Raw genomic sequence first — 24031 nt, 5'->3', positions numbered from 1 at the left:
GCCTCTGTTTCCCAGGGCAGCAGGCGCTTCTGAAATTGTCGGGAAGAGACTAGCGAGCACCAGCCGGCCGGGGATGGCAGGGTGGGCTGGGGCCCATGGGGCGAGGGCGGGGCCTTGCTGGGCCCAAAGAGTCCACTCTGCAGCTCACGGGGGGAAGGATCCAAGGCTATGCCAGGACTGCCAGAAGGATGGGGGAGGGGGTCATGGTGGGGCATCTGGCAGGAGGGGGGCTGCACAAGGGCTCCTGGAGAGCTGGATGTCATGGGGTTCCCAGAGGAACAGACATGGTGGGCGAGGAAGGGGTCCTTCCCGCGGCTCCTGGAGGGCTGAGGAGCAGGGGACCTTACCGTGGGTGACGGACTGCAGCTGCACCGTCTTTGGGATGTGCTCCTCATAGCCGGGGCCTGTGGGTTTCCGGCTCACCTTCGACTTGAAGAGGGTGTTCACCATTGTCGACTTCCCCAGGCCGCTCTGCCCTGCACGGGGATAGAGAGAGACGGCGTGTGAGCTGCGCTCCCGCCGCGCCCAGAGGCCAGAGGATGGGCACGTGGGATCCAGGACACACTCCCCTGGCTCGCCAAACTGGCCACTCCGTCTCCCCCATCCCATCTCTCCGCTGAGCTCCTGGAGCATTGCTGAGTGGCAGAGGAGGCAACGGACAGCAGGCAGGAGGAGATGGAGGGGCCTCTGGTCCCCAGACATGGGGCTGCAGGGTCGGCAGGGCACAAGCTTGGTTCACTCACTAATGCGGGGACGCCACGACCAGCCTGCCCCATCCCCTCCCCAGGTCCCGGTTCGGAAAGCACCAGCCACTGCTCGCTTCCCCTTCTCTCTTCCCTTGGTTTGGCTTTCTGCTGCAGCCCTTCAGCGATTAGCTCAGCAGCACCCCATGCACCCCAAGATGTCCTGGTGTCTAAGCTAACCTAGCCCCCACCTCCGTCGACAGCCCCACATGCCCCCAGGCATCCAAAAATCCGGAGACCCCACATGTCCCAGCACTCCCACCTGGGCGGTTTTATTGCTGTCTTCTTAGACTCCCCATGTGTTAGCAAATGCAGATGGCAGGTGCCCCCCCCCACTTCCACCGTCACTGCGGTCTAGGATCTCTTCCCTGCTGGAGACCCTCATGGGGCGACCGGCGACCCCAGCTGGCCCCGTATGTCACCGCAGGTGGGAAATCTAACCCGGGGAGGTGGCTAGCGGACAGTCCCTGCTGCACTGGGAGGCTGGGCTGGCGCAGCCCCAGTGCCCGGATCCTGCCGCTCTCGGGGTCACGGGTGGTTTAAAGAACATTCTTCCCCGGAGCGTCAGTAACACAGAGCAGGAGGGAGCAGGCCCTGGGATTCTGCGTTGGAGGGAGGGGCTGGCAGCCGGACCCCTGGGAAGGAGAAGTGAAAGTGACCAGCATACAGAAGGGGAGTCATTGCAAGAGTCCGTCTAGCTCCGAACACTGTATACACCTCTCACTCTTCTGCTTCTGTGGTTGGGGTCCTGAGAACAACAGGAGCAGGTGTTCCCAGTGCCCCAGCTGGCCACCCACCCACCTGTCCACTTGACTCTTGGGCCCACTGTATGTTCCTCCCAGGGCTTAGGACAGCCCGGCAGGTGTCCAGTCCCTATCCTACACCCCACCATTGCCTCCCTGTGCAGGACCCTTCGAGCAGCCCTGTGCCCCCCTCTTTCCCTGGCTACAGCTTTCCCCCAAAGCTTCAGGTCTCGTCTTTGTGACCCTTCCAGAGTGGGGGCCCAGGAGCTGGCTGGAGTCAGTCACGTGTCCATGGAGGGAGGCGGGCGCTCCGGTGCTGGGGCAGTTGTTGGATTGCAGCTGCAGGGGGAATTAGACTGAAGCCCACATGAGCGGTGGGGCTGCTTCTTCCAGGGCTGGTCGTTCACCATAAACAAACACTACCGGCACAGGCAATCAGCGGGCCAGCACTAGTGCTCACTGAGCCCCCGGCACCACCTGAACCCGCAAGCCAACCCGGCTTTCCCCAGCAATAGCCGGGCCCCTGTCCCAGCTGGCTCAGCCCTTACGCAGGGGGTGGGGAACCATGCGCTGCCATCACGTCTCACCCCCAAGACACAACTGTGGGCAGTGCCTCCTGGCAGGATTGCTTCCCCCACCAGCTGTGTGCAGATGGGAGGGGGATTCCATCGCTGATGTGCTTTGCTAGGGGCACTTGACACACATGGGGGGGGGGTGAGGAGAGCAGGGATGAGCCTGCACACAGGTGGGGTTTGTACACAGAGGGGACAGGCATGCACGCAGGGTGGGATCTGTACGCTTGGGGCATGTGTGCACATACAGGGCGGGGTTTGCACAGGATGGGGTTTGCACGCATGGGACAGCAGATGGTATGCACCCATGGTGGGGTTTGCACAGGGAGGAAGGAGTGGGGGTGTGTACAGGGTGGGGTCTGCAGATGGAGGCGGGGTGGGTGTGCACACAGGGCGGGCGTTTGCATAAGGAGGAAGGGGCGGAGGTGTGTACAGAGTGGGGTTTGCAGATGTAGGAGGGGATGGGTGTGCACAGAGGGCAGGCGTGTGCACATGCAAGAAGGGGCGGGGGTGTGTACAGGATGGCAGCTGGAGGAGAGGTGGGTGTGCACAGAGGGCAGGCGTGTGCACACGGAGGAAGGGGCAGGGGTGTATACAGGTTGGGGTTTGCAGATGGAAGAGGGGTGGATGTGTACATGGCAGGCGTTTGCACAGGGAGGAAGGGGTGGGGGTGTGTACAGGTTTGCAGATGGAGGAGGGGTGGGCGTTACCACACGGAGGAAGGGGCGGGGGGTGTACAGGGTGGCAGATGGAGGAGGGGTGGGTGTGCACATGGGGAGGAAGGGGCGGGGGTGTTCAGGGATGGGGTTTGCAGATGGAAGAGGGGTGGGTGTGCAGCAGGGTGGGCGTTTGCACTCAGGGGGGCGGACGGATTTAAAGTTGCTCTCAGACAGGGCAGAGCATTTGTTCTTGCTCCAGGTAGCACCATGTGGGTGGGAGGCTGAATGGCCCTCAGAGGGCTGTGATGTGAAGGGCCCCCCAGGCCCACACATGCGGGCTACACAGTGCTGGCTAACTAGAGCACCCACCTCTCTGACTGCGTCTAGTCTCCTTTCCGAGCTCTGGAGGGGTGCGGGACGCCAGCCATTACCATGCAGGCCCTGCAGGGCTATTGCAGCGCTGGCCCAGGACTCAACACAGCACGACTGACCAGGGTCACTTCCACCCCTGCCGGGGCTGCTGGGGATGAGGTCGCAGACTTCCAGGCCAGACGGGCCCACCACGATCGCCTAGACAGAGCCCCTGGCTCCCTGATGCTGCAGGCCCCGCCAGGCCAGGAGCAGCAGGAACGCTGGGGACTTTCCTGCCTTTCTAGAACTTCCTGGCATGAGGCAGCTTTGCCCTGTACAGCTCCCTTCACCCCAGCCCGGCTGAAGGAGGAAAACAGCCTCACACCCACTGAACGCAACCCCCAACCTGCTGCACGGAGCTGGGGAGCGCCGAAGTTCCTCAGCATGATTTACCTTCCCTTGTCAAGACACACTGGCTCCAGCTGAGACAGCCCTGCAGGCAAGGAAGCTGCTAATGGATCCGGATGGTGGTGTCTGAGACTAGGGCTCTGCAGGGAGTGAGCAAGCTTCCTCCACATGCCTCTGCCAAAGCCCCTCAAGCCTGATCTGCTGCCCCACCCGCTAGCCCAGCCCTGCGACTTCCCCAGCTTGGCCAATGCACCTCCACCTTGTCCAGCAACTCCCCTGCCATCCCAGCCCTGCGACTCCCCCAATGCACCTCCACCTTGTCCAGCAACTCCCCTGCCATCCCAGCCCTGTGACTCCCCCAGCTCGGCCACTGCACCTCCACCTTGTCCAGCAACTCCCGTGCCATCCCAGCCCTGTGACTCCCCCAATGCACCTCCACCTTGTCCAGCAACTCCCCTGCCGTCCCAGCCCTGTGACTCCCCCAGCTCGGCCAAGGAACGGAGACCTGCAACTCCCACCACTAGGCCAATCTTGAGTCACTCTGTCCTGTCCAGAGTGCGCTGCTGATCGGTCGGCAAGCCAGGGTCAGGCTGGTACCGTATGAAGTTGACCAGGGCTTGACTTGATTAGCTGACAGCTAGTAGCCAAAAGACAAAGCCTAGTAGCCAGGATGAAACAGTGGCACCCTCCCCTCTGCCCAAAGCACACCCATCCCATTCTGCGCTGTGCTGACAGTGGGCTACAGATAGCTGAAGTGGTAACCCTGCCTCCCCATGCCAGTAACACACCTAGTGTCCGCACACACGTGCTCTCCCAAAGTGCTAGTCAGGCACAGCACGGGCTGGGTTAGATGTGCTGCAAACCAGGCTAACTCCCAGGCCCTCTGCAGTGGCGAGGACTCCTGGAGCGTGGGCAGGAAGCACTGGTGCAATAGTCCCCATGGTGCAAATACTCCTCAGGTCACCGCAGATGGGGCCAGCTTAGTCGCCTATTGTACTGCACAGGGGGCAAGGTTGGCAGTTGCCACTGACTGTTCTATGGAGCCCCGGGGAGCCCGGGTGGGGGCTGTTTCACCAAAGTGTGTTCTAAGGAACTTGGCCTCTTCTCCCCATGCTCCCCCCGAAGCTTTGCCCAATTGCCTTCAAGCCACCACTCGGGGGGCTGGGCTGGGAGCCATGGGACAGTTACCAAGAGAGAGGGCAACTGCAACAGAGCAGTGCAGCACAAATGCAGCTGTGGGGCAAAGCTCCCTGGAGCAGCTCGGGCAGCCCTGGGGACACTTACGCCAGGGCCAGACACCATTCAGTTTGCAGCAGCTTCTGTCGCTAATGCAGATGCACTCCGGTCCCTCTGCTGCAACCTAACTCAGGCCTGCAGGGAGTTTAGCTATTTCACCCTGAGGATCAGGCCTCCCCTCTCCTGCCCAAGCTATTGCATTAGCCTGCCTCCATCCCAAGCAGGCTCAAGACACCATTACGTGGACTTATGAGTCTCCTGCCAGCAAGCCCTGCTTCTGATGGGCAAAGGAAACACTCTCCCCGAGAGGATCTAGAGGGGAAGGCAGTATGAACACTCCTGATGGGGGCTGGGCTGGACCCTAGGCATGCCACACTCCACTGGGATAAAGCTACCGCCGCACAATGCAAAGGGAAAGGTCCACAGGTTCGGTTTGCTCCTATCTGCCACATCGTACCCCCTATAGGCCATCAGGGAGTAAAACACATGGGATGCACAACACAGCTTGGCTAACATTGCAGGAGCAGCCTTAACGCAGGGCAGTTCTTGAGATTTGAGGGTCCTGGGTTGCACTGACATGGAGGTTTTTTTTTGCAAAGACACCACCTCTGGCCATGCAGCTGACCAGTCCCCTGAACTGGCTGTGCCTGGTCTGTGGCACTCACAGCACCAGTTCAGATTGGGGCCTGGGGGAACACTTAATTTCTGTGTGAATAACTCAGAGCCAGCTGAGCCATGCAGGGAAATGGCGAGATCTTGAAGACGGATGTACAGTGCTGGGTTATCTACCTAGGCAAGGAACTCAGACCCTGTGAGGACACTGAACTCCCTACCCCCCCTCCACATTTTGTAAGGTGCGACGTGGCTGGGTTCAACAGCGATCCGAGGTCTCTCAGCACTAAGGCGGCTCCACCGCCGAGTGCAAACAGGGCAAGTTTGCAATGAAACCCCTGTCTCCACACTGGTATCCTGAGGCACTTCTGGCTTGAGAATGCTTTGAGCTCCACTTCGCAGCCCCAGATCTGTGCTAGGAGGTGATCACCTTCCTCCGGGCAGGTCACCTCTTGACCTCTGCCCTCGGTGAGGTCGCAGCAGCACCACTGGGGGAGGGGGGGTGCCACTCGAGGGTGGGGATCAAAGCTTACAAAGCTGGGGGAGGGGGGCAGTTTTACATCACCACGAGCCATGGGGAAATTCAGCCTCCGGCTCTGAGAGCGAGATGGACGTCCCCTTCCCTCTGCAGGAGGCAGCGCGCTGGTCAGCCCGACGCAGGATTCCCAGATCCAGAACAAAGCTGCCCTTCTTCTCCCACCCCTGGCTTCCTCTCAGGGGGGGCTGGCCTCTTCGCTCGCTCCCGGCAGCAGGCAGCGGCACCGAAGCCTGAAGCCTATGGCCATACCGCACCCGGGTGCAACGCCACTGGCAAAGGCAGTGCCTGCCTGCCGAGGGCCCCGCTAGCAATGTGCCTATATCACTGGCACCCGACTCACTAATCCCTACCCCACGGCTGAAAGGCACGTGCTCATCTGGCAAGGCTCCTCAGCTCCCTGCCTGAGCTAGCCGGGCATGGGCCGAGGTGCCACGCTAAGCCTGGCTCTGGGAGAAAGCGAATGAGGGAGGGGCGAGAGGAATAACCCAGCCTAAGTCCAGCCTCGGAGGCATTACAGCTCTGCAGCAAGCACCAGGGACGGGCAGGTGGCATCTCCAGTCAATGGGAGTTATTCCCCAGCAGTCTGACTGTGCCTGGGCCCCTCCCAGCAGTGTGGCAGACAAGCAGCGGCACCGGTCGCCCTGCTGCTGGGGCAGGGCCTGCGGCGAAACACGCAGGCTTCGGTGCGCGCTGGCAGCACCAGAGCACAGGGGGCTCAGCTTCCCAGCAATGAAAGGGCAGCAGCAGCAGAGCTGGGCAGGGAGAAGGCTAGTGTGGGTCTGACACAGGGAGGCGGATTGGCAGGCAGGAGGGGCAGCTGCGATATATGGCTCTCCACTGGCTTCTGTGGAGAGAGGGAGCCAGGGATGGGAGAGGGGTGGAGAGGCAAGCCACTGAGCGGGGCAGGGCCTGGAGCCTGCTCCCCACACAGCTGTTGGTTTTATGCCGGAACAGCCACTAGTGCGCATCAGTGAGAAGAGGAGCCTTACACCTGTAGAGCTTATTCCCCTTCCTGGTGGGGAACAGCCACACGGTGGAAGCACCTTTATCCAATCACTGCACCCACACAGGCAGGTGACACCACTTTAACGAGACCAGCGTAGCCACAGAGTCCAAGGCCAGAAGGGGCCACCAGATCACCTCGTTTGACCTCCTGGCTACCATAGGCCACCCCCAACCCCCGGCACCTGCCCGCAAAACCCAACAACTGGAATCAGGCCAAGGCACTCTGACCCTCGGGAGGCTCAACAATGGTGTCTCACAGGCAGAGAACAGGAGGGACTGAGGTGCAGTGCCTGAGGCCCCTGAGGCAATGGCAGGGAATTGATTGAGTGAGCTAGACCCAGATACTCCTGGCAAGTAACCTGTCCTCACACTGCAGGGGAAGGCAAAAATCCCCCAAGGTCACTGCTAAGCTCACCACACCACCTGTGGCCATCTCTGATGTTTCAGAAGAAGGAGTTAGAAACAACCAACAAAAAACAGATACAATGAGAGGGAAGATCCCTTCCTGATCCCTGCAGGTGGCCAGCTGCAACCCTGAAGCATGCGACCTTAGGAACATAAGACATGAAGCCGAAGGGACCCTCTGGGCTGCCAAGCCCATCCCCTCACCACCACAAGTAACCCCGCCATGCAATTCTGCTTGTCACTTTGTCCAGCTGTCGCCACACTAAGTAAGTGGTTTGCCCCCACAACTCCCCATGGGAGACTGGACCAGAAAAACAGTTTCAGTGGCACCACTGTTGTGTGCGGCCAGCGTCACTGTGTGGGCGTGAGCCGTGAAGGGTTTGACCACAGCAGAAAGAGTGGAACAGCCCTTTGGGAGCATCACAGAAAGTCTGGGGCTGACAGGAGGCCCCCAGCAAGATGCAAAGAGGCAGAGAGGGAACCCAGCCATGCTCTCCAGCTCTGGGCATCATCAAAAGCACTTTAATTAAAGAGTCCTGCACTCTGCAGTGCCCAGGAACTTGGAGGTGCTTGTTTTATTAGAGGAGGCTCGCGGGGGGGGGGGGGGGGGGGCTGCAGATACTCAGGGCTGGAAGCTGGCCAGCTGCAGTTCACTTGAAAATGCCCCTTCCTTTGCCAGGGGGAGGCAGCAGCCGCAGGCAACTGGGCCAGGAGAAGCAGGCATGGAGCCACCCTTGCTATGCAGTAGCTCTGTGGTCATGGGACAACCATGGGGCCTGGTGATAGAGATCTGCCGCCTGCTAGTTCAGCACAGGCTCTCCCGCGGAAGGGTTTATCTGGCTGGAGGGGGTTTCCTCTCCCTGTCCCAGGCAGCTCCAATCTCCCTCCCTCTCCCTTTTAAATCAAAATGTCAAATTTGTCCATATGAAAAATTCCCCGGGCTGATGAGAAGCAGATGTGCAGAGCCCCGGCACACAGCTGGAAGCCCTTAGCTTGTATGTTCCCATTTGCAATTGGCTGGCTTGGCCTGGCCTGGCCTCCTGGGTCCCTCTACACGCCCTGCTGGGCCCTGATGCTGCTGCCCTCCTGGGCAAGCCAGGGCATGCTAGCAGATGCACACTGGCTCGCCATTCAGCTGCGGGCCACAGAGCCCTCGTGGTTAGAAGCCGGGGGTGCTCTCTCGCTGGGAGAGAGGGCAGATTTCTCCTTCTTCTGGCACCTCCAATAGCCCTGGGGCCCCTCAGACTGGGGGTGGGGGTGGGGGTGGGGCTAAGAGCAGGGGCTGTTTGATGTGTAGGAGAGTGCAAACCTGCCTCTCCTCTGGCGGGGTGCCCCACCCCCTTTCCATTCACTGCTCCGATTTCACTCTCCAGCTCCTTTGGGATCTGCCCTCTGCATCTGCTTCCGCCCTCCCCTCCCCGCTGCGGGGAACATGGCCTGGGCCTGCAGAGGGGGGTCTCTGGGATGCATGGGATTCAATGCGGAGGTGGGCTCGGTGGGCCCCCTTCCCCTCCCCTTCCCCTCCCCCTCCAGAGTATCAGATGAAGCCCAGCAATATTATCCCCTCCAGTGACTGGGATGCAGAGATCCTAGGGCAGCATGTCTTTCTCTCACTCTTCCTGCCCGGCAGGCTCTCCGCTGCCCGGCCCAGAGGTCACCGCGGAGGGCCCAGCTTTTTTGCTAAAAAGTAAATTCTGTTAAATTCTCCTGAAGTTATCACTGTCTCCTTCCCCTGCCCCTCGGCTCCTCCAGTGCTTGGAGGAATCCTTAGTGATTTATCTGACTCCCTTGGGCTTGGTTCTCTCTGCTTTTCTTATCATTGCTTAGCTCTCTTAAAACCATTATCCCGTAATCTTCCCCATCCTCCACTCTAGCTGATAGTTTATGATCCACAGAACCATCATTCTTCCCCTGGATTACTTTCTGACATCTCCATGTTGGCTTGTTTCTCTTGATCTGGGAGTATTTATTGCTGGACAGAGCACATACCCAAGGCTTTAGAAAAAGCTCCATAAAGATTTGGCCAGGTACAGTGCCAAGCCGGGGCCAAAGAGAAAAGACTCCAGGTATGTTGGGGGTGGGAATGGAAACGAAGCACTGCAAAGGGTTGGCAGCACTGTGGGCAAAGCAAGACTCTAGATCCAAATGCCTCGGAGCTTTGGGGAAGTTTGGATCTGGAGGCTGGAGCTGGTCCAGAACTGCACCATTGGAGAAAAACAATCAGTGAAATATGGGGCCGAGATGAAAGAGCCAAGAGGGCTGATGGTAAGTTTAAAGTTAGATGAATTTGACTAACTGTAGCCCCCCACTAGAGGTTGTTTTAAATTAAAAGGCCGGCCTAGTGTGAACAAATTTTCAGAACTCGGACTCCAATGAAAACAGATATTTCGGGCCAGCTCAGCAGACGATTTAAGCTAATGTGGCTTCGCTAAAGTCAACGGAGCTCTGCTGATTTACACCAGCTGGGGATCTGGCCCTGTTAATTGAAGGGACACTCAGGTCAACGTTTAGGTTTTGTAAAAACAAGGTGATATAAAACCTAATTGCTCCGTGGTTGTTACATTTTCATTAAACGCTAGGGGTGGATTTAAACATGCCCTATAGAGATACTGCAGCATCCCGTTGCATTCCCCACTGCCTGAGAGTGAAATGGATTAGTTCAATTGTCAGAGGTGAGTAGAATGCAAGAAGGAAACTATATGAAGAATATATAGGGGTTTGTCATAGAATCATAGAATATCAGGGTTGGAAGGGACCTCAAGAGGTCATCTAGTCCAACCCCCTGCTCAAAGCAGGACCAATTCCCAACTAAATCATCCCAGCCAGGGCTTTGTCAAGCCTGACCTTAAAAACCTCTAAGGAAGGAGATTCCACCACCTCCCTAGGTAACCCATTCCAGTGCTTCACCACCCTCCTAGTGAAAAAGTTTTTCCTAATATCCAACCTAAACCTCCCCAACTGCAACTTGAGACCATTACTCCTTGTTCTGTCATCAGGTACCACTGAGAACAGTCTAGATCCATCCTCTTTGGAACCCCCTTTCAGGTAGTTGAAAGCAGCTATCAAATCCCCCCTCATTCTTCTCTTCTGCAGACTAAACAATCACAGTTCCCTCAGCCTCTCCTCATAAGTCATGTGCTCCAGCCCCCTAATCAGTTTTGTTGCCCTCCGCTGGACTCTTTACAATTTTTCCACATCTTTCTTGTAGTGTGGGGCCCAAAACTGGACACAGTACTCCAGATGAGGCCTCACCAATGTCAATTGCTGCCCTTAGAATCATCTTAAGGTGTTAATAGTAACAAAGTGAAGAGGTTTACTTTTTAAAGTATGGTCATTTTAATGTTCTTTCCCCTTTAAATACAGATGTCACAAGCTGTCAGACAACTGTTCCATGTGCCAAACTCTAGAATCTTAAAGCAGTTCCATACCACGGACTGACAGAATGTATCTGAACACAATTCTCTGGCCTCATCTCCCCTACATCCTCCCCATTCTGTTGCTTTATGCAGTTGGATTTCACCCTGCATTTCCCCACATTCATCCAAAACTGGCTCTGCTGAATCCTAATTATCAGGCCCTCGAGTGGTCTCACTCAGGTGCTGAGTACACACATCCGTGGATTATGGTCACTGCCTCTGCCTCCTCCCAGGTCTCAAAAATCAACAGCCATGGCCCTGTGTTGCCAACACACATGATTTTATCACAAGTCTCATTTTTCTTAAAGCTCCAGCTCCTGGAGCCATGTGATCACATGGGAATCCCAGCTGTCATTAAAAACTAAGTTCCTAGACCTCATGGCGGCAGAGAAAAGCTTGAAAAAGTGACCCCTAAAGGCTCAAAAGCCAGACGGCAAATACCCTCCCTAAATGTATTATTTTGAAATCTCATGATTTTTGAGGCCTGACTCGTGATTTTGGCATGTGGGGCTGACCTGTTTCTACTCCGCCTCTCCCTGTCACAGGTCTTCAAATCTAGCGCCAAACACAACAGGGCCAATCTAGGCCCTCAGAGTGCTAGCACAATACAGATATTAAGTATTAATAGTCTATCGTCTGGGCCCGACATTACCACAGCCATGTGCCGCATGCTCTCGCTGATGGGAAGGGGAGGAAGGATGCTCAGCGCCTGGCCGGGGAAGTCTTTTAGTCCTCCCACCTAAAGTCAGAGTCAACCTTCGGCCAGCTGAGGGGCAAACTGATACCTTGCGGGGAGCGTGAGGGCTGCGCCTCATTCCCATGACAGCATGTTGCAGTCGCCTCATCTTTACTCCCAGGGGCGGCTCCAGGCACCAGTGCAGCAAGCACGTGCCTGGGGCGGCAAGCCACGGGCGGCGGCCTGCCGGTCGCTGTGAGGGCGGCAGTCAGGCGGCCTTCGGCAGCGTGCCTGCAGGAAGTCCGCCGGTCCTGCGGTTCTGGCGGCAATTTGGCGGCGGGTACGCCGAGGCTGCGGGACCGGCAGATCACCCACAGAAACGCCGCCAAATCCACGTGACCGTGGACCGCCCGCAGGCATGCCGCCGAAGGCCGCCTGACTGCCGTGCTTGGGGCAGCAAAAAACATAGAGCCGCCCCTGTTTACTCCAGAGGCGTGGCCTGCCCAGACTCCCGATTAGCATACAGCACAGCCAGGTGGGTTGAGGAAGCAATGCCCGCTCAGCCCAGTACTCTCTATAGACCTCAGCTCTGGATTAAAGACAAGCAGTGTAGGCTGCAGTTAGCCCGCAGCTGGACTTTCTACAGCCATCCTTGATGCAGTGTCCCAGGGCCCATCCTGGGATCTGACTCTCCCATTGCTTGCTCTATTCATAGCCCTTCCTTCTCATTTCCAGCCTCACTATCTCTCTAACCAGATGGTCACACTCCCCCGGTTATTAGGATCCATTGCCGAGCTGTAACGCTCCCTCCGCCCCGCCCAGAGAGAGCTGTTCTGGCTCCCAGCCTGCTCATCCTCAGCTCCATTTCATCCAGACGCCTCCTTGGAAAGTGCAGCCCGCTGACCCTGGTTTAAGCCCATGATATGTGAATGCTTCTGGCTTCCCCTCTGGCCCCTGGCAGTATCTCTCCGAGTAGGCAGGCACCACAGGAATTCCATACAAGTGCCCTTCTCTCCCGGAGAAGAAATCCGCATGGAATTTCATAGCTTTGAGAACGCTTTGAACTGTTTTTCGGGTTCCCAGCGGTAGCTCAGGTTCCCAGCCCTTCTCCCCCTTCCCGCTGCGTGCACACACTTTAGTTATCTAACCAATCCCAGCCCTTCCCCTGGCTGATTCTTTCTTGACATGTTTTTTCCAGCTGTGGAGCACACCCAGGGTTCTCTTCACAGAGGGAAAGATCCTCAGCCGGGGTAAAGTGACAGTGACTCACTGAAATCAATGGAGCTACAGCAAGTCAAGTCAAAGCTAGGCTGAAATCAGTGGAGTGCCAGGTGCTGGGCCAGAAGCTCCCCAAAGCTATTAATTTGTATTGCACTAGGACCCAAAGGCCTTCAGGACTAGGTGCTACACAACCGCACAGCCTGCACCCTGCAGAGTTCATAATCCAGGAAATGGGACAGAGCCGATCAGACCACCCCTCTGCCATCTTCCCCACGCTGGGTATTTGCTTTCACTCTGCCCACTCTCGCTTCCCTTTTTCATGGCTTGTCGAAGGCAGAGAGCAAACCCTGAGATACCAGAGCCAACCAGGCCAAGCCATCAGTGCTCGCGTTGGGTTTGCAGTTAGGCAGCAGGATTTCAGCGACTTCTTTCATTCTGACACCACCACATTACTGTCCCCAAATTCACTGGCCTCCCCCCACACTGTGCACCGCCAGCGGGCAGGGCAACTTCCCGTGTCAGCCTGAACAGGACTCGCCGTGCATGCACAAGGGCCAGTATCCCTGGAGCTCACTAGCTGGGCATTCAGTTCATAGCACAACATGCACATTCGTTACAATCCGAGCTGAGACAGTAACTCAGTAATCCCAGTTTGCTTCCTCTCGGTTCTCTGTCTGCGAGCCGCGCTTTAAGGAAGCAGGGGGCAGGCTGAGTGAAAGCGAGCATTTCACATTGTGGTTTTCCTCTCCAGATAGACACCTTCCCATGGACACTTTACCCAAGCCCACCCCCTCGCCTCTCCCCCACTCCTGCCCCGCCCCCCAACCCCACCTCAGTATTAAGGAAACAAGATGCAAATACAACTTGCTGTCCTGGGAAGGCTGCTGCGACCTGGTTACTACCACCCCACCACCGTGTCTAGGTTCCTCTCCCCTCCCAGCCCCCTGAGCTCCAATTTCTCTGCGTCTCTGAAAAAATGGATCATTCCTCTCCTACGTCTTTGCTCCCCTTCCAATTTCGATGCAAGCTGAAATAAAACCACATGAACATGGTTCAGCTGACAATGAGACAACAGCTGAGCAGGGCCTGGCACAGTGCTGGGTGTTTTTATCAGCCTAGTGAGTCCAGAAAAGGCTCTGGGAAAAGTGGCGTAGCCAGCTTCTAAGAGGAGGGGGAGCAAACACAAAAAAGGCGCCCCCCCATTGGCTCCTCCTCCGGCCGCACCGCCCCTCCCCCCCATGGCTCCTCCGGCCCTGCTGTGCCACCCCTGTGGCCCCCTTCGCTCCTCTGGCTGCGGCTGCCGGCCGCCATGCTGCGCCCCCCCACTCCTCTGGCCGCGCCCGCCGCCCCCCTTGGCTGCCGGCCGCGCTGCCAGCCTGCGCCCCCCCTCGCTCCTCCAGCCGCGGCTGTCGGCAGCGCTGCGGGCCGCAAGCCGCGCCCCCCCTCCCCCGCTCCTCCGGCCGCGCCCACCAGCTCCCCAATGGCTGCCGGCCGCCAGCCTGTGCCGCCCCTCGCTCTTCCGGCCGCGGTTGTCGGCAGCGCTGCGGGCCGCATGCTGTGCCCCCCCGCTCCTCCGGCCACGCCCGCCGCCTCCCCATGGCTGCCGGCCGCGCTGCAGGCCGCCAACCTGCGCCCCACCTCGCTCCTCCGGCCGCTTTTGGAAAGGCGGGGGAAGCGGCTGCTTCCCCTGCACCCCGCTAGCTACGCTACTGTCTGGGAACCCTGAAGTCCTGGACTGGGGTAGGAACTAGTAGGAAGTGTCCCTGCTCGGTGGAAAGGGACAGAGGATATCATGCTGTGATGGATGCAGAGGGAGAGGGTAACTAGCACCCGACATCCCAGCAGCTGAAAGAGGGAGACAGCAGAGAGGAGACCCTCGAGAGAATGACCCCCACAGATGGCGGGCGCGAGGGACGTACACATCTCCCAGCAGAGAGAGAAGAATGAGCGCCCCGCTACACGCAAAGCTGCAGTCTTCAGTCCAGGAGGAAGCACCTGAGCTGGGCCAGGGCCCTTTATTTACCGCGAAGGTGTTAACACCACATCCCAGACATCCTCTCTGCCCTTGGCCAGCTTCGCAGGATCATCAGAACTGCTGCTCTAAGCTGGGGGCTGCGTGGCACCATGTGACACAGGCCAGGAATACCTGTCAGCTGCCTGTGCTTCCCTCCCTCCGCAGGCCCCTGGCAGCAGGGATTGATGTGACCAAAGTGAGAACAGAGCCATGGTTCATGTTCGCAGAGCACAGCAATGGTGTTAGATCCTGGCTGGGCACCAGGTGACAGCACCAGCTGGAACTCAAGCAGTGCGGGTTTCCCCACCACAGCCCCCCCCATCAGCATCCCTCTGCAAAGCCCAAGGAGAGGGGGAGCAGTCCGCCAGGGCAGTTAAACCCAGCGCTCACCTACAACCATGAGGTTGAACTCAAAGCCTGTTTTCATGGTCTTGATCCTCATCTGATCCAGCACCGCCTCGATGCCCACGTAGCCAAAGAGCTCCAGCCCCACATTGGCTGGGTTAGTGTCGCGGGGCGTCTCCTCGGGCGCTGGCTGGACTGGCTGCCCCTCCATGCTGATACACCCTGGCTCCAGGCTACTCCCTGGTAGGGGAAGGAGATTCCTGAGTTAGATACTTGGCGGCTTCACCAAGTGATAAAAACGAAAACAAACAAATGTGCTGAGGTTAGAAATCATCTGAAAATCATTAGAGCCAACCCCCGCGCCCAAAATCAGTGAGTTAATAAGAATTCTAGAGCAGTGCTTCTTCCCCAGGGGCACACGTATCTCTGGGGGTAGGCAGAGGTCTTCTGGGGGGGGACTCAACTCATCTAGATCAGTGTTTCTCAACCTGGGGGGGTCATAGGATGGGTTTAGGGGGGTGGCAAGTGCAGGGCTGGCATTACGGGGTGGCATGCAGGGCAATTGTTCGGGCCCCACACCACGAGGGGCCCCGCAAAGCTAAGTCACATGCTTTAGCCCTGGGCTTGGGCTTCAGGGCTACAGTAGTCTGGAAAGGTTGAGAACCACTGTTCTAGAGCATGCTCAGCTGCAAACATATTTCAGTTCCCTAAATAAAGAAAGCCATCAGGCTTCCAGACTGGACGGGGAGCTCAAAGTCACAGCCATTCTCCTGGCCTGGGTTGTGAAATTCACCCTGGTCTAGCACCACTGGAGAAGGGAATTCCATGGGCACTTCTCTTGATAAGCTCATGACCTGGACCCCTCTGCGGCTTTGCAGCTAGTTTCCCCGTCTGTCCTCCAGGAGCTGTACAGCTGCCCCCAATCTACCATGCTTCCAAGAGTGAAGGAGAGGATGGCAGAGCAGGGGGGCTGTGCTGCACCATCTGGGATCCTACAGTACAGCAAAGAGTCCCCTGACAAGAAGGCCGAAGCTGCAGAAGGCTTCCAGGAGATACCCACCCTGAAGGGGGTACAGGTCTGACCGCAGCCTGTGTGTTTGCTCTGTCAGTCTCCCGCCTGCTCGGAATCCACCTGAGCTCAGCCAGAGAAACAGGAAGGGCAGTGGCGTCTGGCAGGATCCTCCTAGTTCCATGCACCGTGCCCTGCCACTGGCATGCTAGAACGAATGGGGCATCGCAAAGCGCCCTGTAAGTGCAGAGGGTCAGAGACTGCCCCGGTTCAGGCCTTGCTTCAGCTCGCAGCTCAGGAGTCTGAAAACATTCATTTTGCAAAAATCGCTGAGGAAGTGAAACTCCCATTTACGCTTTCTGCAGGGCCTGGCTAGTTGGAGACAGTCTCTGGGGGCCAGCATGTATTTACATATCTGGAGCTAAAGGCAGGGAGTTAGTAGGTAAATCTAGAGGTTGGGGTCTGAGGCTTGGGGTTAGAAGAACTGCGTCAAATCACGAGGCTCTGCTTCTGTCACCACCCCCACAAAGGGGCCCAAAATACGCCCTGCCATAAACTCTTTCCGTTGTGCAGGGCTCCTGCATTAGATGGGAGAACCTCGATCATTCTCCCCACTATGACTTACTAGGGCTGTGCTCAGTCTAGTTCCAACGATCCCACCACAGGCTGCATCCCAAAGCGCTGGACGGCACACGATTGTTCCAACATGCAGGCAGTGCTGGAATTTGGCATGATTATCCTGATAGGACTCCACAGTACGTGCAAGCAGCCCGGCCCACTGAGTGCAGCAGCAGTTACAGGGTGGGCGGGAGATGCTCCAGGGTGGATTCTCCAGGGGATGCAAAAGCCACAGGAACCCACTTTGCAACTCGGCGATAATGGGGTGTCAGCAGTGTAATCTGATTGGCTACTGCGAGGGGAGCAGACTGGGTTGACAGGTGGAAGGGGGCTGGTGGAAGCCCGGGAGGATCCCAGCACGGATTGCCCTGGCAGCGACATGGCAGACTGGTATTCTCACCTGGGCCTTTCCATTGCTACTGGGTAGCAAGCACAACCTGACTCGTTTATTACATGCGTTATGGTAGCACATAGGGGCTGCCAACCAAGATTGGAGCCCTGCTGTGCTAGGTGCTGTACAAACACAAGGAGGTCAGGGTCTGAATGAGTTCGCCCTGCCAGGGCGCATGGTCAGCTGGCCACACAGCCACAGCTGGGGGTTCGCAGATTAAGCATTCCAGTCACATTAAGGAGAATGGAAGTGCCATGGTAACACACACAAAGGGGGAGGGCGAATGTCCCGGACACTATCATCAAGTCCAAGCGGAAACAGAGGCGTAGGCAGCATCTAGTTCCTCTGGGGCCAGAGGACGGACTAGCGAGCACACCTCCTGCACTCTGCCCCAATCTCAGACCCCTCTGGCTCTGAGACCAGCAGAAGGGCTGTGATGGTTGTTGGCAGGACCAATAAAGGTTTCCCATCAATGGCACACAGGAATGCACCTGTAACCTTTACAACGTGTCACCACTGGATTCAGGAGGAGCTTATATTACTTGTATTACAGTAGTACCGAGATGCCTCCAATACACTCGCATTGTGCTAGGTGCTGTGTCTGACTACCAAAGGCACTAATATGCCCCCCTCACCATAGTATCTGAGCCCTCACAATCTTTACTGTATTACCCTGTGAGTAGGGCACTACTATTATCCCCATTCGACAGATGGGGAAACCGAGTCACAGAATTCAACTGATTCAGTTCCTATCCCATACCTTGATTAACTGAGGCCAGCAAGTCTGAGATATCAAGAAGCCACCAGAATTGCCCCAACGCACACACTTGCTCGATTGCCTTGTTTAAACATAGGAGATGTGCCATCGGTCACCGGTGTGCCCCAACCTCAAAACTAAGAGACCAAGGATGGTCCATGCCGGAGGGTGGTGTCCATGCCTCTTCCAACATGCGCTCCCAATTCAAAACCAGACCCAACACATGGCCAGTCTTTCAAGGGAGCTGACAGCCACTCAAAGCAGTCCGATTGCTGTCCTGGCAGTCACGGAAATCTGAACCATGCCCGAATTGTCATCAACCTGGACATTACAATCATCAAGCACTGTTAGCCCTCGGCTATTTCTTTGCTACGGTAATAGCCAGCCAGAGACTACAGCCCCAATGAGGTGCCTGCAGGGTCATCTTGGTTATGCACACAAAGACGGGGCCTCATCCTTTATCGAATCAAGGATGGCGTTAACTGTACTAGCCAGCAACTCAGCATTCAACAGCCCGAACAGCAAACCAGAGCCTTGCTCGCCAGCACCTTGCACTCCTGGGAATTGATACCCCAAAGGAATTTGAGTCCAAACGTCTTTCCTTTGATTTACACCTCTTGCACTGACAAGTGTGATGGTTTCCTCCTGCCTCCCCTCCCCTGCACACCACAGGGGTGAGGGCACAACCCATCACACCAACTATTCCCTTGGGTCCTCCATATGCCAGCGCACAGCAGCCTTGTTCAGCCTTCTCCGCTGCCCAAAGGTGCTCACTGGGGGGTGGCAGCTAGGGGCCTGAATAAGAACCCCCTAACAATGTCCATCATAAGAAGCCACCAGTCCCACAACTGTCCTGCCCAACATTCTCCATGCAGACCAGTGCCCAGCACGGCCCCGCACTCACCATCATGGATAAGAAGCAGAAATAACTAAATAATCCATCCATCCCAACCCGCACCCAGGCAACCTGCTGGTCTCTCAGCCCCATGAGTGCCCAGCTCCACTTCTGGGGGTCTCACGCTAGCCCCAGCGGCCACTCACCCAAAACTCTGATCTCAGCCAAACAGTCCTGTTAGAGGGGCTACCCAAAGGGCTGCTGAGTTTTGGGTTAAAGACAATAAGGACCAGGCCAGCCCACAATGCCTGGTGGCTCCATAGTCCTAGTATGGCAGACCAGCACAGGTCATCAATCCAGGTGAGAATTCCAGCCCAGGGTCTGGGTTTCTTGCTCTACCTAAACATGTTGCTCCCTGTCCTCATCTTAACACCCATACACCAAAATTCCAAGTACCCATCTCAGTGCATAGTCTCCAGGGGCAGGCTAGATTACTAGGATGCCAGGTGGCTGTGGGGAGACTACAGGATGCTCCATTCACCTGCTCGCACCTGCAGATCAGGCCGGCCTTGTTCTGCCTCCCCCCCCGCCCTCCTCCATGGATCTTCAGGCAGTAGAAGGACAGATGGGCATTCATAGCAATAAGGACCGAGCTGTGGAGCCATCTTAAATGAGCATCTCCAAAGGGAGAGAGGCCAGTGTCCCAGGCCCTGGGGGAGGCTGGCAACCACACTGCAGCAGGAGTGGGCAGACACGTTCCCTGCACCCTGACACCAATCACGGGATTCAGAGACCTGACAGCCCCGAGAGGCCACTGGGGACACCAGATGGCAGGCAGCATGGGGCTAAGAAGAGCAGCGCCCCTGCTAGGCTGCTCTACGGTTCCAAGGCCTGCTGGGGGAGCATCCCCAGCCGTGTAATCAGCTACCTGTGCACAATGCACACCCCACATAGGCACCTGTCTGGGCATGCACACAGGGGCACAGAGATTTCCATAACATAACCCCCTCTACAAGTTGGGCTTCAGCACCCCCTCCTCCCCGCACCAGACCTGTCTCCCAGCTGTGACTCCAAGGGTAGCAGCATGCGGGAGATCACGGCTCCAGGGCTATTCAAGGGCTGGCCGTTAGACCGCATCACCCCATGGAGCAGGGTTGTCCGTCACCCGCAGCAGGGATGGGCCCAGGACCCTGTCCCTGCCTGCTTGGAGGCAGAGACAAAGGGGCTGGTGAGCAGCGCGGAGAGAAGATTCAGCATCTTTCCTCCTCCCTGAGCTCTTTGTCTACCACCTCCATAGTTCCCCCCCCCAACATTTCCATTGTCTGAATCCTACCTCGTCTGTGAGGTGCAGAGATCCCCAGCCCAGAGCTACAAGGCAGCCAGCACAGGGCGCTCTCCGCTCCCCAACTCCATGGGCAGCACGGAGCATGGACAGTCCCTCTCCTGCGGGTTTGGGAGTGCAGCGGTGCTCCCAATCTGATCTGTGTCAGTGCACAGAACAGTCCCCTCCCCTCTGCCAGCTCCCCCACAGGGATCAAGGCTGTCACACATGACCCGCATGGTAATAATCCTCCCCGCCCCCTCCCCCGGGATTCCCTCCTTCAGCAACAAACCCATTCAAGAAGTTTGCCCAACTGCCCGGGCATGCTCAGTGTACAGAGCCAGCCTGGCTGGGAGCAGCAGCGCGGCTGGGCTTAGAGAAGAGCTGACCAGTACTGTTGGTCACAGCCACTCCAGCGAGGGCCCACTCCTGGCACGGCTGCTCACAGGGAGGCATGCCAGTTCTGTCCATGCAGTGCACAAGTTTCCAGCCACCCCCTTCCTCCCGAGGAGGAATCCAGTCTTGGTGGCCTCCAATGCTCTCTGATCCAGGATGTCGACAGGTGAGCTTTGGACTAGAAAACAGCCCCTGTGCTGCCCTGTAGTTTTGGTGCCACAACAAAGAAGCACATGGACCACGTCTGGCTAGGGTGACCAGATGTCCCGATTGTTGGGTCTTTTTCTTATATAGACTCCTATTACCCTCCACCCCCTGTCCCGGTTTTTCACATTTGCTGTCTGGTCACCCTATGTCAGGCTCCTACTGCGGAGCTCCGACTGCAGCGCACTTCGATGGCCGACTAGCTGAGGCTCAGCTCCTCACCTGCTTCGGATGCTTTGGCTCAAGGGTCCCGCGTAGGGCCACTGGGGAAAATCAGAGTCCTGCTCTGCCCCTTCCCTGCTGCATCAGCTCCCCCCACACCAGCCCAAGTTCCCTGATCCCTTTTAATAAGGGCGCACGACTCTGGCGGCTCATTGTTAGCATCCCCGGAACAGCTGTCAGCCAGCAGCACTTCTCCCACTTCCAAACACCCAGCAAGCTGCCTTTATCCCAGCCTCCCCCGGTGCTGGTAGGGCTGGTGGTGGCATGAGGGAGGGGAGCATGTGCCCAGGAGCTGATGTTAAGGACCTCTATCTGCAGTTGGTTCCAACAGCATGAACCTTCTGTGTAACCAACCACCCCCCAATCCCAGCCACATCCCGGAAATACAGGGCATGAGCAGGACATGCTATAGGGATTCGGCTGCAGGAGGCAAGCCTGATGAGGACACGCCAGCAAAGTGACAGTGTGAAAGAGGTAAGAACAAGGAAACCACACTTGCCAGAGAGTCCCCCAGCCCCGCCGGCGAGCAGCACACAGCAGGGCTGCCTTGGCTGCGGGAACTTGGAGAATCAAAGGCTGAGCTGCTCTCTAGTGACTTGAGGAAACAGGAAACCCCAGCAAGTGCCACCTTCACCCCAAAGTGGCATGTGTTCGACCCGTCACCGCTGGTCCTCCACCACCCCGACGACCTACAGACAGTTCTAGAATGCCCCTTGCCCTGTTGCTCTGCCAATGGCTGCCACGTTTCACTGGAGTGAATGCAACGTTAGGGCATACCTGCTTCATCCAGGAGCACACTGCACCTGAGCGTGCGGAGTATGCTAGGACAGATCGCTTGGTGGGTGTACCTGGCAGCACAGCAGGCAAACTGCACCTGGGTGCACTGTGTCCCCCAGCTGCATGGCAGGCTCATTGCACCTGGACATTGCATGTGCCAGGAAGTACCATGCCAGGTAAGATGCACTGCACCTGTGCAGACCCAGTAAGGCACAACTGGCTGCATGAGCCCAGTGGAGAGCAGATGGGACTGGGTAGAGGAGAGGAGAATGAAGGGCACAGGTTCACCGCTACGTAGCAGCAGGCCTGAATTACCTATACGGTCCTATAGGGATCTCAGACCACACGGCAATCACACTGTACATGCCAGCCAGGGCTGCAGGAAGCGAGCGGCAACCCGCAGTCAACGGGTCTCTTCGCTGACTGGGCTTCATGCCTCAGAGCCTTCTTGGCTGGGGTAGCCTCGACCAAATTTTCAGCTTGCCACCGCACGAGGGAGAAATGCCACAAACAGAGATTGGCCAAACCCCCAGAGCCCTGCAGAGGCCTCAGGGGGGAGCCCAATGCAGTTCATCATAAGTCCAGTTTCACATGGTCCACAACCGCCTCCACCCTGCCCCCCTCCCCGAGGCAGTGGGGTTAGAAAGGGGACGAGGACAGTTACCTCCTAGGCAGAGCAGGGCAGTCTCTCCAGCCCCCTGTGCACGCGTGGGCTGCTCCAGGGGCAGAGCCGTCCGCTTCTCGTGCCTGTGACGCTCAGGCCAGAGTGGGTGCTGGCAAAACCGATGCTGCGCTTCCTGCTTTGTGGTTTCGGCTTCCTATCAAGAGTGCTGAGCTGTACTGAGCTCGTTGCCATGGGAACGAGAGTCTAGGGTGGAGGGGAACGTCACTGGCACCAGGAGGGGTTTCAAGGTGGGCTGGCGAACGGTGGAAGCGGCAGGGCAGCGAGGGGTGCAAGGATAGGGCCAGGCAAGGCAGGACGAGAGACCAGCACCAAGCCTGCGTCCGACCAAGGTGCTTCCGAGATCATCCCACCAGGAGCCTCTTCTCCAGCCCGAAGAGTCTGACTTGGAGCTTGGCACACTGACGTGCCATGGCAGCTGCGTTTGAAAACAGGCTGCTGAGCTCTTCAGGATCAGCTCCCGGGGGAAGATGGCGCACCCTGCAGAAGGAAAGTCCTCTCCTAGGCGGACACTAGGCCTCTCCCAGCTGCTCTGTCAGACTTCTGAGGCCCTTTCCTTCCCACCACAGCAGCAGGGAGAGCCCGGGTTTGGTCTCTGCGCAGGAAGCTTTCTGCAGAATGTGTTTATAGCCTGACATTTGCCTGGCTGGGCTTGGACTCGGTGACTTTTTCAGCCAACGATAACCACTAACCCCCCCCCCCACCCACCCAGAAACCCTGCAGTTGCAACCCACACTATCCTGCCTCTGAACCTCTAAACCGCAGCTCACCCCACTTCGGCCCCTGCCACACATCTTCGTGAGCAGCAGTGAAGGGAGGGAGCGTGCGGAAGGGCCTTATGGGAGGGGCAAGGAAAGAAAAGAGCAAGGAAAAGGTTTAAAGAAAGAGAGGCAGCGCTGGGGATGAGGGGGGGAGCTGGCGAGCGAATGACAGGCAAGTTCAGCCACCCGCTGGCGTCTCCTGGCATGGAAGGCGCAACAGACGAACGGGCTGCATTCCTGCCATTGTGCCATGGGTGCTGAGAGACCCGGCCATGAGGAGGGGAATTCCACTCCTCCAAGGGCCTGTTTGCTCAGGGCTCCCAGTTCTCCACTTTCTCACAGCTCCAAGCAAACATTACAGCCCCGGAACACAAAGCAGAGCACTTCAGAGAGGGCATCATGCTGATGGAATTTACTCTGGGCTGAGGGTGCTTGCCCAATCTCCCAGTCCTCACCCGCAGCCTCCTGTAGATTCAGGTGCTTTTTCCCTCCTGAGACTCTTGGAAAAGCAGTAAGAGCAGCGGTACAGCGCAAGACACTGGTCTCTGACTGGATACAGGGACAGCCATGTATGCAGTACGACAGCAAACAAGCTAGAGGTGGCAGGCTGTAGAGCACAGCCAGTGGGTAGCCTCAGCGTGTGTGCACGGAGTAGTGTTGTGCGAGAAGTTGCATCTTTGCACTGCCGGAGGCTGTGTCACTGTTCACACAATGACCAGGAACAGGAGGGAGGGAAGGGGATTTTGCACCAACACGTGCAAAGACACAAACGTTCCCGTATTTCGATGCAGACAAGTGTAATTTCTAATGCTGACGTTCAAAGATGAAGCCAAGGCAATGGTTGAGTGGGGGAAAATGTCCCACTGTCGCTCAGAGAAAGGGGGGTTTCCCTCAGAATTAGGACTGGGTTACTGACAATCTGGCCATTTTCACAAACTGGAAGCCGAATGGAATGCTGTTGTGAATATTTCACACACATCCATGTGCACGCAGGATACATCCAGCAAGCCTGTGCCCTCTGTCTTCTTGATAGGATAAGGTGGCCTTTCCAGGAAGTGTTGAAACATCCTAGTGCCTTCTGGCAGTAACTGCTACCAGCTGTGACAACACCGAA

General features: G+C 57.2%; 1 protein-coding gene across 1 annotated transcript in view; it reads right to left on the bottom strand.

Moving 5' to 3' along the window:
- The window catches only part of SEPTIN12 (septin 12), a 28684-nt gene extending 6462 nt beyond the window's left edge, over positions 1-22222 (bottom strand). Inside the window, exons 1-3 of the mRNA XM_065411729.1 lie at positions 22139-22222; positions 14990-15184; positions 348-476 (exon numbers count right to left, since the gene is read on the bottom strand). Of these exons, the coding sequence (XP_065267801.1) occupies positions 348-476; positions 14990-15155 (295 nt within the window). The 5' untranslated portion in view covers positions 15156-15184; positions 22139-22222. The remainder of the gene's footprint in view (positions 1-347; positions 477-14989; positions 15185-22138) is intronic.
- Positions 22223-24031: the final 1809 nt, after the last annotated feature.

This window comes from Emys orbicularis, chromosome 10 (genome assembly GCF_028017835.1).
Source record: "Emys orbicularis isolate rEmyOrb1 chromosome 10, rEmyOrb1.hap1, whole genome shotgun sequence".
NCBI lineage: Eukaryota > Metazoa > Chordata > Testudines > Emydidae > Emys > Emys orbicularis.
The sequence above is the reverse complement of the archived record's forward strand: the minus strand, read 5'-3'. Positions and strand labels throughout refer to the sequence as shown.